Source organism: Megachile rotundata, chromosome 15 (genome assembly GCF_050947335.1).
Source record: "Megachile rotundata isolate GNS110a chromosome 15, iyMegRotu1, whole genome shotgun sequence".
NCBI lineage: Eukaryota > Metazoa > Arthropoda > Insecta > Hymenoptera > Megachilidae > Megachile > Megachile rotundata.
Genome location: NC_134997.1, coordinates 7,896,675 through 7,917,482, shown reverse-complemented (window position 1 = coordinate 7,917,482; position 20,808 = coordinate 7,896,675). Strand labels below are relative to the sequence as shown.

General features: G+C 36.1%; 1 protein-coding gene across 2 annotated transcripts in view; it reads left to right on the top strand.

The window, feature by feature from the left end:
* Positions 1–20,808, top strand: part of Ror (tyrosine-protein kinase transmembrane receptor Ror) — a 344,042-nt gene that overhangs the window by 271,661 nt on the left and 51,573 nt on the right. For both annotated transcript variants that reach the window (XM_012289987.2, XM_012289988.2), the window contains exon 2: positions 14,410–14,506. In XM_012289987.2, the coding sequence (XP_012145377.1) occupies positions 14,410–14,506 (97 nt within the window). The remainder of the gene's footprint in view (positions 1–14,409; positions 14,507–20,808) is intronic.

Sequence of the window (20,808 nt, the reverse complement as noted above, 5' to 3'; positions counted from 1 at the left end):
ACACACGAGTCGATTCCATCGAGTATTTCTAGTTTATTATTCACAACCGAACCCTTGATCTTAGTAGTCCTTTATTTGCAGTTTCCTTCGTGTCGAGGTGTCGCTTGCTTTACTTGCTACGGTCACTTTTTATGGAATCCACCGCAGCCACTCGGATTTCCTTTTCCTCCCGAATTTGTGTACCCAATAGAAATCTGGAACTGTTTCCCTCAGCCTCGTTAGTAAAAATTGTACGCCCCGAGCCACCATCTTGTGAAATAAGCGATCGGACAGATAGACACGAAATGGACAGGTTGTTCGCTTCGGGACATCGGATACATAACGTTCGCTTTGGAACATCGGATAGACAGTTCAGTTTGAACATCGTTAAAAATAAGTAGAAACATATGATGTAGAATTATTCAATCTTCCACTTCAGACGATATTTAAATAGTAGGACTTTAATATTAGGACCAATTAAATATTAGGACTACTCGTAGTTCACTTCGAGTGAAGAGTTTCATCTAATCGTTACTAAATATTGGACTATAACATAATTCGAGTGGAGTGTTTCATCTAATCGTTACTTAATGTTGACCTATAACATAGTTAGAGTGAAGTGTTTCATTCAATCCATGCTAAATATTGACCTGTAACATAGTTCGAGTGAAGTGTCTCACCTAAGTATTTAATCTAACAAGGAAACATATCGAACCGCGACACACCGATTTTAATGAAACTTATGTGAAAGATAGTTCTCAAAAAAATATTTGACACGTATTTTTTTTTATCGGCAATCGTTCACATTGAAGGGGTGAAAATAGCCCTCGAAGTTGGGGGTTAAAACCATGTTTTTGGGAATATCTCCGGAATTGAAGAAGATAATTGGATTCTTTTTTTTGTAAATTGTTGGTCTTTTAATAGGCAATTTTTGTGCGTAAAAAAATTTCAAGAAACTTTATTTGTTTAAATAATATTTAAAAAATTCATCATTTTTGTTTAAATTTTTGCACTAAATGTTGATCTATTTTTTTGCAACTTCGTGTACGTAAACTATGGACAAAAACAGAGGATACGTGTTTTTGGAATTTGTTGTTTGATGCAATGTTTATTAGATATATAATTTAACATCACCTCCTGTGAAGAGGGGTAATCAGCATTTTTATTAAAAATATCATTATTTTTACAATCCTTTACATTATTTTAGCGATTTTATACCTCTTCATATGCCGTTAATTGATTTCTGAACAATTATTGTAAGCGTCACAGGTATGAGCGTGACGCGGTTACAATCATCGCCGTAAGGAACATAGGCTTTTATGGCCAATATTGTTAAAAAATAATTTAATTTATTTTTATTTTCTGAGTTTCTTAAAAAATCCCAATGTTTCCAAAAGTTCTAAATATTTTATTTAGAATGAAGTCTTTACGCCTGTAAAAGTATAAAAGCAGTATTGGCCATAAAAGCCTATGTTCCTTATGACGCGGCGTTAATCATAACCGCGACACGCTCATACCCGTGACACTTGCAATAATTATTCAGAAATCAATTAACGGCATATATAGAGGTATAAAATCTCTAAAATAATGTAAAGGATTGTAAAAATAATGATATTTTTAATAAAAATGCTGATTACCCCTCTTCACAGGAGGTGATGTTAAATTATATATCTAATAAACATTGCAACAAACAACAAATTCCAAAAACACGTATCCTCTATTTTTGTCCATAGTTTACGTACACGAAGTTGCAAAAAAATAGATCAACATTTAGTGCAAAAATTTAAACAAAAATGATGAATTTTTTAAATATTATTTAAACAAATAAAGTTTCTTGAAATTTTTTACGCACAAAAATTTCCTATATAAAGACGAACAATTTACAAAAAAAAGAATTCAATTATCTTCTTTTGTTCCGGAGATATTCCCAAAAACATGGTTTTAACCCCCAACTTCGAGGGCTATTTTCACCCCTTCAATGTGAACGATTGCCGATAAAAAAAAATACGTGTCAAATATTTTTTTGAGAACTATCTTTCACATAAGTTTCATTAAAATCGGTGTGTCGCGGTTCGATATGTTTCCTTGTAAATATTGCAACACTTGCAACGCATATACAATGTTCTCTAATTTCCTTCATATTCAGTATCACTGTTCGCACGATGAAAACAAGGTTGCAACAAAAGTGGTATACATTATCAACAGTAACACATGATTATACTTAATCGTCGATCTCTAACCATTTATGACTGCAGCTCTCAAGAGGATTCACATCGATCACAACCTTTTTACCTGCACTCGACAGTATCATTAAAATATTCGAAATGCCTGTCAAGGTAGAATCAGGTTTTTATCTCCGTACAAATCTCGCGGACAGATCTCTATTAATCTTCAATCGTCAAGATTGCCCACGCTTCATCGTACCATCATTCGTCATTGCACATAATGGGACAAAGCGTGCATCTTTTCACACCCATGTGATAAATACCAGGCAGCGGAAAGGGTGTGAACATTGCGTGTTTGATCTTTTGCAGAATAGTCGAAAACGTTTTGTCTTAATGTTTCAACATAGATCATATCACAAAATAAGTTAGTACTTTCACATTTCTGAGTTCAAACATTTTGGAGAAAGTTTGCTGGGACATCTGGGATTAGTTATCAAATGGAACTAGTCATCAAAGTGTGGACATCTCTTGGACTTCTCAACAAGCAGATGATACAAGAACTAGACTTGAAAGATGGATAAATGTTCAGAAAGTGACAGAAAATTTTTTCGACCCTTTAGCATACTGGTTTATCACTTTTGCAAATGTTCATTTTATCTAGAGTTGTATGTCCTATATTTGTGATTATTGGAAACTACAATGATCACACACATTCAGATGTATATATGTATGTACTCAACCAAACGCTACTATAGTGAGTGCATCAAAGACCTGCAGTTTTATGACACCCTCCCTGAACACCAAGGACCATCATAAGAGGTCAGTCGTCAGAAAACCAGAACAGAGTGCACTCATTTAGTGTTCATCAGAATAATTCTGTTCTACGTCTAATTTCAAGTACTCACTTTAAATTCTCTTCAATTATTTTGCATTACATATACCACCATTGTGTAACATTTAAACGAATAAATCTTCCATTAAAGAATGAATGTACCAACGGAGAGTACTCGGTCATCCACATCCAAACAAGCCATACTGGAAACTAAAAACCAGTCGTTAAAAATTTGTGGAAAAAATACAGTTTGTAGAAAACTGCTCGAAATCGATGGAACTTGATTCAGCAGCGATATTTCGAAGCGGAGGAAGGAAAACGAGCGGACGCGACATCAGCACGATTTCCGTGTTCACCGCGGGCGACGGGCAACGCAATACTCACGCAGCCCGTGGCCGCTCACGCAACAGTCGTATCCGCTGATACCGGCTGGCTAGCTTGAATAATGCGTCCAATATTCGCCGCGATAAGCAACGATGCCGGTTGTGTTTCACTCGCCACTGAGAAATATGTTCACGAACCTTTCGCGACACGTTTCTGCGACGACGGGGTTGACGCGGCAGCACGCAGCCGTGACGGCTGGATTTTGTCGCAATTCCGCACGCGAATTCTTCCGGTCGCAGCCTTAATTCCGATCTAGATAGAAAATTTGTAGGGAAACCGGCACGCAGACATTTGTATGCTTAATATTAATTGATTCGTTTTTAAGTTGAGCCGTGTAAAAACCCCATTTGATATTATTGATAACGTATGATTCCTTAGCAAGTTTTTGAATTAATTTTTTTATACTTGTACACAATTTTAAAATGAGAGAATTTTCTGACGTAATCTTGTTAACTTATGGTTGGAAAATGCACCCCTTTTGCGCATGGGGTAGGCATGTACTTATGCATACATCAAGTGTGAATAATTCGTTGACCCTAGAGTTATGGATATTTAATGACCACTCGCATTTCAAGTAGAACTAGGCTATAAACTTGCTTTTATGTATAATGATCTTAAACATTTAATGACCACTTATGATGAAATTGAAACTAACCTATAAAAGTACATAAATGACGGACAATATATAAACTAGTTTATACAATGACCACTAGACGTTCAATGGCCACTTTTGATTAAATTGAAACTAACCTATAAAACTAAATAAATGATGGAAAATATATAAACTAGTTTATACAATGACCACTAGTCGTTCAATGACCACTTTTGATTAAATTGAAACTAACCTATAAAAATACATAAATGACGGAAAATATATAAACTAGTTTATACAATGACCACTAGTCGTTCAATGACCACTTTTGATTAAATTAAAACTAACCTATAAAAATACATAAATGATGGAAAATAAGTAAACTAGTTTATACAATGACCACTAGTCGTTCAATGACCACTTCTGATTAAATTGAAACTAACCTATAAAAATACATAAATGACGGAAAATATATAAACTAGTTTATACAATGACCGCTAGACGTTCAATGACCACTTCTGATTAAATTAAAACTAACCTATAAAAATATATAAATGATGGAAAATATATAAACTAGTTTATACAATGACCGCTAGACGTTCAATGACCACTTCTGATTAAATTGAAACTAACCTATAAAAATACATAAATGACGGAAAATATATAAATTAGTTTATACAATGACCGCTAGACGTTCAATGACCACTTCTGATGAAATTGAAGCTAACCTATAAAAATAAATAACCAATGTAAAATAGATAAACTTATACCTAGTGATCCTAGGTATGACCCTAATAGTCCTAGACGTCCAATGACCACTAACTTGAAAGTAAATTATAAAAATAAATAAATGATGGATAATACATGAATGGACTAATGTGAAAGCAAAACTAGGATCCCAAGAGGCAAACTTACGACCGATTAAAGCGTGCAACGAGAGTAAAAAGTCAGTACATAAGGTTCATACGACCTCCGACCCCCAGAAGATTCAACAATACCCCCATCAGAGCATGCATTTGTCCATGGCGTGCCGTCAGAATTTTCCATCTCGAAGCCGGGCGTTGCACGTGTGCAGCGTGCAGTCTCGCGCGTGCATACCGAGCCTTTGACACGCGCATAAATCCAACAGGGCGTCCCGTAGCATTGTGAGCCTTGTCAGAGAAGCTTCCTCCCGTGCCTTCTTTAGAAATGCCATTTCTCTGCGTCACGAGTTCCTCCTTTCGCGATCTTGGCTGCCCGCCTTCGCAAGAGAACCCGAGTCAGAAAGGGTGGCCGCAGGGGGAAACAAGACTAAATGCTCGGTGATAAGTTTTTGTATGGATTTCGGACGATTCGCTGGACTTAATGACCTTGATTCTTTGCTTGCCGTTGTAATTTCGAAGATGAAAGGATGATGGCTGAATGAAGGGGAGATGGATGAGGTTCGTGAAAGGGATGCCAGGTGAAGTAGCGTCTGCATTGTCAGAGATAGGTCATTCTTACATCCACGTATTACGTCTAGTCCCTAGAATTTTTTATTCTCATGGATTTTTTTGTTCTTTGCATCTACATATTTCTTCGAGCCTCAAGAATTTCTTATTCCCTATGTAGCTAGATTTCTATATTTTACATCCACATATTCCAAGTCTCCACATATCTATTTCTGATGTACCCAAAGTTCTACATCTTCAAATCCTTGCATCCACATATACTTCTAGTCTCCAGAATTTCTTATTCCCTATGTAACTAGATTTCTATATCTTGCATCCACATATCCACATCCTTACATCCATATGTTCCAAGTCTCCACATATCTGTTTCTTATGTACACACAGTTCTTCATCTTCAAATCCTTGCATCCACATATATTCCTAGTCTCCAGAATTTCTTATTCTCTATGTAGCTAGATTTCTATATCTTGCGTCCACATATCCACATCCTTGCATCCACATATTCCAAGTCTCCACATATCTGTTTCTGATGCACCTACACTTCCACATCTTCAAACCCATGCATCCACATATCCACATTCCAAGTCTCCACATATCTGACATACCCCATTCCAACCTCCACTTCCACATATCCCCTACGAATACATAATCCCCCACATATTTCTCCTAATATCTAAATAACGAACGAAGCACGCGCAAACTCCCATCACGTTCCATCATGCAGGGAAACATTTTCGAAAGCAAAATGCATGCAATTCGCAGAGGACGTTTGCTTTGGTCCATCGCGATCGTGCCAGCTATTTGACCTGTCGATAGATAACGAAACTCAAACACAACGTGAAACGGATAGCAGAGTTGTCGAAGAAGCCTGGGGAAACTGTCCGTAGCAGTCGACCGACGAAAACACCCTCTGGAGAGGGTCGGAGAGTGGTTGTTGCCGACAAGCTTGAACTTTCCCCAGGTCCACTGTTGCGGCTTCCTTCACCGCGTTATCCGGATCCACCCCTGTGGAGAACCTCCCTCTTCAACATCTAATTGCCAAGTACCGAGTGGTAAAGTTGCCGGTGCCAATTGCAGGAGGATGAAAAATTCGGGTTTGCGATACGAGTATAGGGGTTGAAAAAGGTTTGGCTCAAATTTGAAAGTTGTGAAATATGTTATTTGGGTCAGTTTGATATATTAAATAATCTTCTGTAGGATTTTTGCTAAACTAGTCTGCAAGTTTTTTGGCAGAGCTGTCTTATGTTAGGTGGTGTTAAGGTAAATGAAGAAGGTTGAAATGTTGGATATTATTTTTAATTCAGCAATCATTAATGATACAAAATGGTAGTTAGCAAGTGGTATTATACTCAAAACTCGATTTCTATGCAAATACGATTTAATTCTGTTTTAAACTGTAATGTGTGACACGAGTCTAACTCCATGTCATAAGAGTTAATAAGAAATCTAAGATCCGCCATTTTATTCACCGTGAAAGTCCTCAAACTACTTCTTAAAAAATTGAACCTTGGTAAAAGTAATTAAAGTAAATGGAATTAGAATTTTTAAGAACCACTCAAAATTCTCTAAGGTTTTCTTTTTGAGTCCGTCACCGTTTTATTTATATTTCTTTCCCCAAAATGGCTCCACAGAAAAACAAGTTAACCCGGTTTGCACGAAACGTTTTCCTTTTGCGAAAAAAGTGGTGGACGAGAAAAAATTCGCGGAAAATTCCGGTGATCCGGAGTTAACGAGTACATAGGCATGATGGACGAGTATCGGAAGCAGACGAGTCGAAAAATAAATTCAGCCGCGGGGAACGTGATCAGGCGTCGCAACAAACCGGAAAGTATTAACGCGACAATAACAGGCCGCAACGCGGCGGAAAAACGAGTCGTCGACCGTTTTAAATAATCTCAAATCGGCCAGGCAAACCCGACGGAAATGCGTTTTTACCAACGCGAAACGAATTGATGGCGTATCAGCGCGGATGCCTGGAAAACTGCTCGTCACAACATTACACGGGGTGTCGTTTTACCCTAATTCCCGTTCAAATTTCAAGGAAATTTAAATTGAAAGTTTAGTTGAAATTGAAAACAAGAAAATTTAGGAAAAATAAAATCACACGTGAAGTTTATTGAGTTTATTTTTGTTCCACGATATTTAAGGGTGGGTGCCATTTTTATTCCTAGATAATTATTATAAGCTTATAATTATTATAAGCTTAATAATTATTAACAAGTTTACAAATGATGGTTTAATTGAAATAAATGATTACAGTACAAAGTGAATAATGTCACCCTGTAGAAATGAAGGCTCGTTATCGAATGTCACCAGACTCGACCGTCGAATCCCCGGAATTTTCCGGCGATTTAAATGCCGACCGCGTGTGTCGGAATGAACAAAATTCGGGGGATAAAATGTGGAAGAGAATAAAATGTAACCAGCTTCTGTCAAAAAAAAATTAAAACGTTCCCCTTCAAATTTTCATCCCCTACATTCTCAATTTTTTTCTGAATCGTCCATAAATTTTCTAAATCAATAAATTTCAAAATCATTCAGAAGTTTTGTGAAAAATTTTAAAATCATTCAGAAGTTTTTCGAAAAATTTTAAACTCATTCAAAAGTTTCCTGAAAAATTTCAAAATCATTCAGAAGTTTTTCAAAAAATTTCAGAATCAATCATAATCAAATTCGAAGATCATTAATACCCATAAAAATAATTATCCAGAAACGTATCAGCCGTACAATAGGCTCATTATTTTCAGAGCGTCAATCATGAGAATTTTCAATTAATCCGACAGTTATTATTCTACTCGATTACATTTAGCAGCTGCGAAACAAAAAGCGTGGCACCGACATTTTCACAAAATTAAATCCACGTTTCAATGCCCTGTTCAAGAGCCGGTTCGTCGAGCTTCGTTTAACAAGAATGAAATCGAAAGGGATAGATGGCTCTGAAAAGAGAAGGAGAGGGCACGGGAGAAGAAAACAAATAAATACAAACAAAAAGAAACGCGAGACTACAATAGCGTTCGATTTTATTGGCCCTCCCTCGCTGTGTGTTACGTGCTCACATCATTTCCCGACGTGCACCCCCGGGAATCGTGCAAGCTTTTCCACCCCCCGTTTTTCATACAGGGTGTCTACATTTTACAAACCGCCATAGCGTTAAGTAAATCGTATTCCCGTATAATCCGCTCCCGTCGGAATTTCTCCTTTCTCTTTTTCAATAAATCCTATGGGCGAATAATCTGCTTCCTTTCGATTCGTTCGGTTTTCTTTGCAGAAACTCGCGCGGATAATCTATCGATCTTGCTTCTCTTTCTGTTGCATTAATTGTGTTCGTGGAAGGTTTCGTTGATTGTCTTTTTAATTAGAATAAATTGGAGGGTTTCGAATAAGTATGAAGAATTGATATAATTTTCACTTTGAAGTTGGTATTTTCATATAGATGATGAGTTTGTTTAATTGTCTAAAAATTGTTGAAATTTATTTATTGTAAACATTTATAGTTGTAGTTTGATATCGTTGCTTGTTACAGAATATTACATTATTTGTGAAAGAGCGAATTTTATGTGAAATATAACTTTCTTTTTGTAGTTAGTTTTTGTGAGGAAGTTCTGATATATTTCCTAAATAAATTATGATTTGTTAAACGAAAATTTTGTTTTCTGCAATATAACGCGAGGTAACTCAACGAGTCATAATACGGCGCATTTCAGTACAATGCAGTGATAATACAACGCGTGGCAATATAATAGAATAAAATACAACACGCAGCAATATAACGCGTAGCAATATAACGCGAGGTAATACAACGCGTGGCAATATAACGCGAGGTAGTACAACGCGTCACAATATAACGCCTGACAGTATTACACGTGGAAATATAACGCGTTAAAATACAACGCGCGGCAATATAACGCGTGGCAATATAACGCGAGGTAATACAACGCTTGGTGATATAACGCGAGGTAGTACAACGCGTCAGAATATAACTTGTAAGGAAGTTCTGATATATTTCCTAAATAAATTATAATTTGTTAAACAAAAATTTTGTTTTCTGCAATATAACGCGAGGTAACTCAACGAGTCATAATACGGCGCATTTCAGTACAACACAGTGATAATATAACGCGTGGCAATATAATACAATAAAATACAACACGCAGCAATATAACGCGTAGCAATATAACGCGAGGTAATACAACGCGTGGCAATATAACGCGAGGTAGTACAACGCGTCACAATATAACGCCTGACAGTATTACACGTGGAAGTATAACGCGTTAAAATACAACACACGGCAATATAACGCTTGGCAATATGACGCGAGGTAACACAACGCGTGGCAATATAACGCGAGGTAGTACAACGCGTCACAATATAATGCCTGACAGTATTACACGTGGAAATATAACGCGTTAAAATACAACGCACGGCAATATAACGCGTAGCAATATAACGCGAGGTAATACAACGCGTGGCAATATAACGCGAGGTAGTTCAACGCGTCAGAATATAACGCCTGACAGTATTATACGTGGAAATATAACGCGTTAAAATACAACGCACGGCAATATAACGCGAGGTAATACAACGCGTGGCAATATAACGCGAGGTAGTACAACGCCTCAGAATATAACGCCTGACAGTATTACACGTGGAAATATAACGCGTTAAAATACAACGCTTGGCAATATATCGCGAGGTAATACAACGCGTGGCAATATAACGCGAGGTAGTACAACGCGTCAGAATATAACGCGAGGTAGTACAACGCGTCAGAATATAACGCCTGACAGTATGACACGTGAAAATATTACGTATTAAAATACAATGCGTGGCAATATAACGCGTGGCTATACGACACGAAGTAATAACACCATGTGGCAATATAACGCGTCGTAATATAACACGTAGCAATATAACATATTAAAATATAATGCATAACAATACAACGCGTGGCAATATAACGCATTAAAATCCACCATTTTAAAATACAACGCGTTGCAATATAACGCGTGACAACACGTCAGTATGCAACGTCTATCAATCTAACTTATCAAAATACAACCCACCGCAATATAACGCGATAACGCAATTTATCAAAATAGAACGAGTATCAAAATAGACGAAAATTCCATAAATTTACGATAGGAAAATTGTAATCCGCACGCGGTTTCTCATTTCATAGAGTGAATTGCACCATACTATGCATAATAACGCACCGTGACACGATGGATTACACCGTGAGATATCACGTAATCCCATGATCAGGATTATAATGTGATTTGTCGCGAAATGACCAGTATCACTCCATAATCTCTGGCGTCGTGATCTAAATCACATTGTGATCCCTCTCACGGTGAGCAATAAGCTACCCTATAATTTCAATTATCGCATCAGACGTGCAATATATTGCTATTACTGTCGATCAGTTACTGTGAATTTTAATCCACCATATTTATCTTCCCTCTAAATTTATCTTGTTTACGAGACGTTATTCGTATTATATTTTATTTATACTTCTGCGTTATGAAATTTGATAGGTTAGGTTTAGATTAATATTTCATGTTCATATTTCTAGTTTAGATTAATATTTTATATTAACATTTTTGACGTACATTAATATTTTTAGTTTGCAATAATTTACAAATTCTTTGCTGTTAATTATTTTGTAAGAAAAAGTTACACAGGTTGGTGACCTCAACATACATATATCAAGGTCAAGGTCAAGGTCATTAGAACTGGGTCCCGTTTCATCAATATTTTTGCTCAACGTAATGTCACTTATCACGAAATCAACGATGTGTTCGGTATCATTTTTTATAGTATCTGACACGTTTAATCTGACACCATATTTCTGCATCTCATTCTTGTTCCACCTACACTAAACCCGAAATACATCTGAATACGGTCCGCACAAGCAATAAGAATATCAGCGATAAATTCCACGAGTCATTCGGCGATCACGGCGCGGCAAATGTTAATTAAGACATCGGTTGCTCGTTAATTCGCTAATGAGCAATTCACTATGGAAGGTTTAATATAGATCGCAAGCGGAGAATGTCGAGGCCAGACTGTTCAATGTTGTAGCTAGGCGCCAGGCCAAGCTATTAAATAATCGAGCGAATTATACGGCTTCCTGCATGCACCCCGTTGCACCCCTTGGTGCTTGGTTGCCTGGTTGCCTGCTACGTCAGCCGATCAGGTGCCAAGTGCAAATTTAAACTCACAGTTTCCTGGCTCTTACCGTTTGCTAGCCATCCCCCTTTTGCTAGAATGTTCTTTCCACCCTCCAGATCGAACACGATAACGGATATGTCGATTGTGCATGGAACGTTTACTATGGAATCAAAATTTATGGAGCAATTTAATCCTGGGATGAGTTTTAAGAGTAACCGTACGGCCGCGTAATGGACACGTACTTTAGTTTGGGATTAAAAATGGAGGAAGGTGGGGGGACGAAATGGAATCGAATGTATGGAAATTGATTATCTTTGGGAGAATCGAAGAGTTATAGTAATTTTAGGGTGGGGTATTTTGAGGTGGAATTGTTATGGTAGATTTTTGGTTTTGGGCTTTGGGGAGAGTTGGTAAGGTTATTGGGGGATTCTGGGAGTCGGGTATTTGTGCAACGTGTGGAGATTTGGGGATTTGGGAGATTTGAGATTTGGGAGATGGTCATTTTGAGATTTGGGGATTTGGGGATTCGAGAAATTTGAGATTTGGAAGTTTGGGAATTTGGAATTTTAGAAATTGGAGAATTTTGGAATTGGAGAATTTCGATATTTGGGGATTTGGGAATTTGATAAGTTTGAGACTTGAGGATTTAGAGATTTGGAGATATGAGGATTTGGGGATTTGGGGATTTGGGGATTTGGGGATTTGGGGATTTGGGGATTTGGGGATTTGGAGATTTGGCGATTTGGAGATTTGGGGATCTGAAAATGTAGGGATTTGGAGATTTGGGGATCTGAAAATGTAGGGATTTGGAGATTTGGGGATCTGAAAATTTGGGGATTTTGAGATTTGGAGATGTGGAAATATGGGAATTTGGGGATTTGAGAAATTTGAAATTTGGGAATTTGAAGATTTAAGAATTTTAAGATTTGGAAATTGAAGAATTTGGAAGGTTGGGGATTTGGGAACTTTGAGATCTAGGGATTTGGAAATTTGAAAATCTTGAAATTTGGGGTTTCACAATTTTAAGATATGGTTACCCAAGAATTTTTAGATTTGGAATTTGATAATTTTTGAATTTAGAGATTTGGAAATTTTGAGATTTGTGAATTTAAGAATTTGGAAATTTCAAGGTTTGAGAATTGCCAAAATGTTATACATATATGGACAGCTAAATTATTATAAATTTGAAACTTACAATATGAATTGAGGGTTTAATAAATTTTTAATGTAATATCATCCTCACCTAATTCCTCCAATTAATTATCACTACCTCAGAACAATGCTATTTACAAGGAAAGTTAGCTTAAGCAAACCTAACCAAACCCGCCCTAATTGATTATCTTTGGCAGATGCAGATCAAAGCTGTGCACCAAGAAAGTTAGCTTAACCTACTCTAATCGAACCTAACCTCCTCCTATTGATTATAGTTGTCTTATGCAGAACAAAGCTATTTTCCAAGAAAGCTTAACCTAACCTCACATAACATAACCTCCAATTAATAATTGTTAAATCATACATACATGTATATGTATACATATAATTGCACATGTATGTGCATATCAACATTATATGCATATGTGTGTGTATACATATATAATCATACATACTTACACACATACACATACGTTTATATAAATACACACACATGCATACGAATAGTTTCCACATATGTATTTCCACATATGTTCATACACTCGTACATATACATATACACTCATATACATATGAGTATGTATGCACATATGCATATATACTCATGTACATATGAGTACGTATTCACATATGCATATATACTCATATACATATGAGTATGTATACACATATGCATATGAAAATTTTACGTATTATATTCATAAAATAATACAACCTTGCACACATACATATGAACCTTTCGCACTGTATAGCATGTCAGTATTCAACTGACCTACCAACGCAAAGATTAGCATAAAAACAAGGGGTGTCAAATTTTGATCGAGCGACCCGACTTTCCCTCCGCAATACACCTTCAAGCAACAGACAAGAAAGTAAAAATTGTCGAGCCGCATTCAGAAGTATAAGAAAAGTGTCCAGAGTTCTGCATACTTAATAAAAAAAAACGGTAAGCTCTTAGGTTCGATCGCGATAAGGGAAAGCAACCCTCTTGTGGAAGCCGACAGCCGTCACCCTATCAGGCCACGATTTACCCCAGAAGCACGCTAGACACACTCGGTGCCGTGTCTCAAGTTATCCAACTACCTAACTAACAACGTAACGGCTAACTACTTCGAACAACGGTAGCCGTTCGTTGTTTCGTACACCTGCGCAAATACCACATCAACAGACGTCTCTTCAAGGTTCATACAAATAACAAATTTGCGAGTCGTGCATATACGAAAATGTAATTTAGACGATTTTGCAATTTGGAGAAAGACTGAATTTTTCAGAATAGGTCATTTTGCATAATAGGTATTTTTCAGAAGTTTTAGTAACTTTTTAGGGGTACAGCTTGGACTTGCATGAGACAACGATCATTACTCAGAGGAGGTTATGTTAGGTTAGGTTACAAAATACAAACAACAAATTTGCGTGTCGTGCATATAAGAAAGTGTAATTTAGACGATTTTGCAATTTGGAACAAAGACTGAATTTTTCGATCAATTATTACGCAGAATAGGGACTTTTCCGAATTTTTATATTTTCTAGTAACTAGCTTTTACTTTCATGAGACAACGATCATAAATTCACATATGTGAAATATACTGCAAATAATACTACACTTTCGCTATTATTTCTTATTATGCCATATTTCACTTAAATTTAAGAAAAATGTCTTACAGAAAATTCTATTAACCTTGCTTTCTCTTATTATTTTTACAGTCAGCGGAAACGACGATATAGAGGATTTGGATCCGGACGTTCAAGACTATAGCACTGATGAGGATTACAATGACGTTTTCGATCCAACTACCAATGGGTATGTCATCAAATTTTATTTCTTTTGTTAGTAATGAATTTTTGTTATTTAGTTTTATTTTGAAAAATTAGACAAAATGGAACACTTTGAAAATTGGATGCTTAGGAATTTTAGAATTTAAAAATTTGCAAACTTGAAAATTGGGAAATGGGGAAATGAAGAATTAGAAAGTTGGAAAATGGGAAAATCGAAAAATTAGAAAATGGGAAATGGAAAATGGGAAATGGGAAATGGGAAATGGGAAATGGGAAATGGGAAATGGGAAATGGGAAATGGGAAATGGGAAATGGGAAATCGGAAAATTGAGAAATAGGAAAATTGGCAGATGGGAAAATTGCAAAATTGGAAATTGGTAAAATGTGGAAAATAAAAATTGGAAAATCGAAAAATTGGGAGGTTGGAAAATTGAGAAATGGGGAAATGAGCAAATTGGAAAAATGGAAAAATTAGGAAATTGGAAAGTGGTGAAATTTGGAAAATGAGGAAATGGGGAAATGAGGAATTGGAAAATTGGGAAATGGGGAAATGGGAAAATGGAGAAATGAGAAAATTGCGAAATGGAAAAATTAGGAAATTGGAAAGTGGTGAAATTTGGAAAATGGGGAAATCGGGAAATGAGGAATTGGAAAATTGGAAAATGGGGAAATAGAGAAATGGAGAAATGGGGAAGTTGGAAAATTGGGAAGTGGGGAATGGAGAAATGCGGAAATTGAGAAATGAGAAAATTGCGAAGTGGAAAAATTAGGAAATTGGAAAGTGGTGAAATTCGGAAAATGGGGAAAGGAGGAAATTGGGAAATGGGGAAATGAAGAAATAAGAAATTGGGAAATTTGGAAATTGGAAAATTTCAATACTTGGAAATCCGAAAATCTGCAAACTGGAAAATTTGGAAACTTGAAAATTTAACTCTGTAGAATAAAACACCCCAAAATCAAGTTACAAATTCCCCCTAAAAATAAAGAACCTACCAAGAACCCTAAAAATCTCGTGAAAAACGAAAGTATAAAATATATCCACGTTCCGTAGAAATCTTCCCATTTCCGAAATCTCCGCGAAGGAATCACGTAAGCGAAATGCAAGACGGGGTAGGCGGCTCGATTCGTTCGGAATTTCGATTGGCCCTATCGACGCTTCCTGGCCGAATTAGCCTGTCAGAAGGAACGAGAGAATTCAAATTTAATCACGCCCACAGCTCAGCCAGTTCGACGACACACGGGAAGTGGCATTATTACCTTTCGAATCGAACCAATCGAGCCGTTTCCTTATTAAGCCCTGCGGCATCCCCTGCTCTCGCTTTTCCATCATAGCAAACCCATGAAATCCTCCGAGCACCCATTCCCTGCCGTATTCTCCTCCCTTTTTTAATTTCACCTACATCCCCGATAGAAAATTTTACTCTTCCCCTTTCTACTGGGATTCTCATCGATATCGAGCGATAAATATGATTGAAATATACGACTGTCACGTGACAGGGATACGGGGGGGTTTTATCAAAATTAGTGTACTTGGAGTATAGTTATTATTATCTAACTTTGGGGAATTGCACAAATTATCAAAATTTGACAAATTTTTAAATTTCTTAAATTTAGTAAATATACCAAATTTTCACTATATTATATTTTATCAAATTTCCTAAATTTTCTAGATTTCCTAAATCTCCTAAATTATCTAAATTTCCTCAATTTTTGGAATTTCCTAAATTTCTCAAAATTCCTCAATTTTCTAGATTTCCTAAATTTCCCAAATTTCCTCAATACCTTAAATATCCTAAATTTCCCAATTTTATCAAATTTCCTAAATTTCTTAAATTTTCTTAAATTTTCCAAATTTCCTTAATTTCCTAAGTTTTCCAAATTTCCTAAATTTCTTAAATTTCACAAAATTCCTGAATTTCCTAATTTTACCAAATTTCCTAAATTTCCTAAATTTCCTAAATTTCCTAAATTTCCTAAATTTCCTAAATTTCCTAAATTTCCCAAATTACTTAAATTACTTAAATTCCCTAAATCCTCCAAAATTTCATAATATCCCAAATTTCTCCAAATTTCCCATTTTTACCATTTTGTAACTTCCCAAATTTCCACAATTTCCAATTCTACCAACGTCAAAAATTTACTCCAAAAAATAACATTTTACTAAAATTATCTGGAAGTATAGTACCACGATAAATTGAACTATAATGAAGAGTTACTTGAACGCGAGTTCAATATGCTTTAACAACTCCAAAGTTCCAAGTGAGTTCGAGCGTACTCAACTTATAGCTTGTTTCAATAAATTCTTATGAGGGTTCTTCAAAGTTGCCACGCTAAAATTAATCACATCCTCCAGGGACAACTAATTTCATAATTCACGAGGCCCTAAAGGAGCGTAAATGTATTGCATAGTAACATGAGATAAAGTCAATTTAAACTTTTCGTTCGATATTATAAATTTTTTCTATGTTCTTCACAAGTTTGCAAATTGATATGTTAACGAACGTGCAATATTTAATCGTTTGAAGAAAAATGAAAAATTATTACTTGTAAAATTTCCAATATATTCATATAAACTTGAGCTGTATCAAATGTTTTATTTTATTTTTATTATTAAGTGTTATTTTAGTTTGTTATAACAATTCAATACAGCTGATTGATATTAATCATGGAACTTTAATTTTGAAATTTTGTTATGAGTAGCTTGTAAAGAAATAATTATTAGAAACTTATAATAATGTATCGCCTGTTATAATTAATAATTACTCATTTTGTATAAAAAATATCAGTGAAACCTTTATACAGTAACTTTTAACAAGCTTTCCCCTTTAAATTGATGTACCATAAGTGACCCTTTCTGAAACTTTTATGTCATCTTTAATATTCAGAATTTCAGTTAAATCTGTACCTGTCAAGCACCTATGAATAATTCCTGCATCACAAAAATATTTAATAAGATTTGTCAAGAATCCCCAATGAAGTTTTCAAGTTAACCAGTCAACGCGTTAATGCGTTGATTAATTAATCGCAATCAGCAAGTTCGCTAACAAGGTTCATCGACTGAAGTTCTTGGTATGAAAGACGTCAGTCGAAGCGCGTCGAGGCGAAACGCCTCATGGAAGTTGCAATCAATCGTGACTTCCGGTCGATCTCGACTCGGCTGGGAGAAAGTAATCGCGTATATTAGAGCAATATAAATCCGTGAGGGCGGACGTTGTCGCCACGACACTGTGACTAGAATATTAAGTATGAATATGTTAATGCACTGGCACCCCATTCTTCTCACCCTCTAGCCAGTTGCAACACGACGAAATAATGCATACTGCGCGGACTTCCCTCTTATCGCTACGGTGATATACGATCATGGGGTCGCGTCTATTTACTCGAGTGTTTCTGCAAATGGACTGTCCTCAAGATCTCTTACGTTTCTTCATTTTTCTTTCATTCTATATCTCTTGTCTTGCTTCCAACCCTCTTGTGTTACTTGCTTCTACATCATCATTTTAATTATTAAATTGTTTTCTGAGAGAAGAAAATTTCTTTCTGTGATCAACTGATTATTGTAAACCTGCTGTAGGGGTAGTACATCTTTTAGAGTAAAATGGAAGGGTGTTTTAGTAAAAAATATGAAAATTATGAATTTTCTTTTCAAACTTCCACCTGCTCCAATCTTCAAGTTCATTAAAATCACCCTGAAAATCTCCTAAAATCTTTTTAATATCTTCTAGAGGTTCATCAATTAACTAAAACAAGAATGTCCACCAATAACTATACAAAACAGTAAAAAGTTATTACATCAGTGATGCACTATTTATCCTCTGTATCCACTGTATCGTCCAATATCTAGAGGCTGCATCGATTAACCAAAACAAACAGAACGTCCACTAAATATAAAATTATACCCCAACTATTTCACCCATCTCCATCGACTATCAATATCGTTGATCAGGAAGCTGTAGCAAGCATCATGTTCTTACGTATCCAGCAAGTTGACCGCATCGATGCGCAAACCGGAAACCACCCTCGGCTCCAGGAGCCAATCACCAAGTTTGCCGAGAGGGTAGTGTTCGTGTGTACGCCTGTGTATTCGTCGTGTGTTTACACGGTGGAACGTGATTGCACGTGGCCAACCGGAGTAACTAACCCCGTTGGTTATTGAATATAAATCAAGCCGTGATCGGTAAGTCATCGGTAAGTTCGGGTGCACCTGTGGCCCGCAGCGTTGACCGTTCTTGACGTAGGGCTGCCTTAAATTGTTAATGATATTGCCAGATGGGAAGCTACGTTTAGGTCTGTCAGTAACAATGGATGAGGTACATGAATCCTAAGAGGAATCAGGTAGAAATTGGTGGAAGGCCAAGTGGATTGTATAATAGCGGGTATTTGTTGAGTGTTGGGTTTTGAGGAGGGGAATGTGGAGGAAGAGGGTGGAGGTTTATTGAATTTTCAAAATGCCACTTATCACTTGTTTCTTACTAAATGTCACTTTTCAAATGCCATTTATCAAATGTCATTTACTAAGAGTCACTTATCAAATGCCACTTATCAAATGTCATTTACTAAGAGTCACTTATCAAATGTCACTTATGAAATGCTACTTATCAAATGTTAGCTATTAAATATCATTTATAAAGTGTCACTTATCAAATGTCATCTATCAAATATCATTTATCAGATGACACTTATCAAATGTCACATATCAAATGTTACCTATTAAATATCATTTATGAAGTGAAACTTATCAAATGTCACCTACCACGTATCATTTATCAGATGACACTTATCAGATGCCACTTATCAAATGTTACCTATCAAGTATCATTTATCAAATGACACTTATCAGATGACACTTATCAGATGCCACTTATCAAATGCTACTTATCAAATGTCACTTATCAAATGCCACTTATCAAATGTTACCTATCAAGTATCATTTATCAAATGACACTTATCAGATGCCACTTATCAAATGCTACTTATCAAATATCACTTATCAAATGCCACTTATCAAATGTTACCTATCAAATTATCATTTATCAGATGAGACTTATCAGATGACACTTATCAGATGCCACTTATCAAATGCTACTTATCAAATGTCACTTATCAAATGCCACTTATCAAATATTACCTATCAAGTATCATTTATTAGATAACACTTATCAGATGCCACTTATCAAATGTTACTTATCAAATGTCACTTATCAAACGTCACGTATCAAATGTCACTTATCAAATGTTACCTATCGAATCTCATTCATGAAGTGTCACTTATCAAATATCACCAATCAAATATCATTTATCAGACGATACTTATCAAATGTCACTTAGCAAATGTCAATTATCAAATGCCACCTATCAAATGTCACTTATCAAATATTATTTATTAAATAAAGTACAGAAGCCCAGAATATTACAATACTAAAATCCCAAAATACTAATATCCCAATGTCCCAACATTCTAAAACCCAAAAATATTAAAATCCCAAAGTTCTAAAATTACAGAACCCCAAAATACCAAAATCCTAAGATCCTGAAACCCTAAAATACTAATATCCGAATGTTCCAATATTCTAAACCCCCAAAATACTAAACTTCCAAGGTCCCAAAATTACAGAAGTTGAGATTACTAAAATCCTAAGATCCCAAACCCCCAAAATCCTAAAGTCCCAACATTCTAAAACTTTAGAATAATAAAATCCCAAAGTCCCAACATTCTAAAACCCAAAAATACTAAAATCCCAAAATTGTAGGATCCCAAAATACTAAAATCCTAAGCTCCTAAAACCCCAAAACACTATAATCCCAAAATTCTAAACCCTCAAAATATCAAAATCTCAAATATCCAATCTCGCAAAAGCAAAAACTACCGAATCCAAAATCCCCCTCTCAAAAAATGCCAAATGTGAAGCCTAAATCTCCGTCCACTATAACTCGCACTACAATTCACATATCGAGTTCCCGTAACCGTTTTCACCCCGGCCGTTTACCGTAACCGAACATTTTTGACAGGGCGCGTTATTTTTCCGTCGCTACCTGCAATTTTCGCCTTTTCATCGAGGACCTTTCGTTGGTCGTTATGAAAACAAGAGTCGCTCGTCAGTCGAGCGGCTGATAAACGGCGCCTCCTCAAAATGCATAGAATTACTTTGCATGGTAAACACAGAGGCAATGCCCGGTCTCTCGCATTCTTTTTTTATTTTAACACCCCATCTAGTTCGTCGCGAAATTGTCTGGACGCTGTTTAATTTTCCTCGTGTCGTTCGACGTCGAATACCGCTGGGACGTCGTTAAACGGTGATTTCAATTTCATTTTATCCCTTTTTTCTA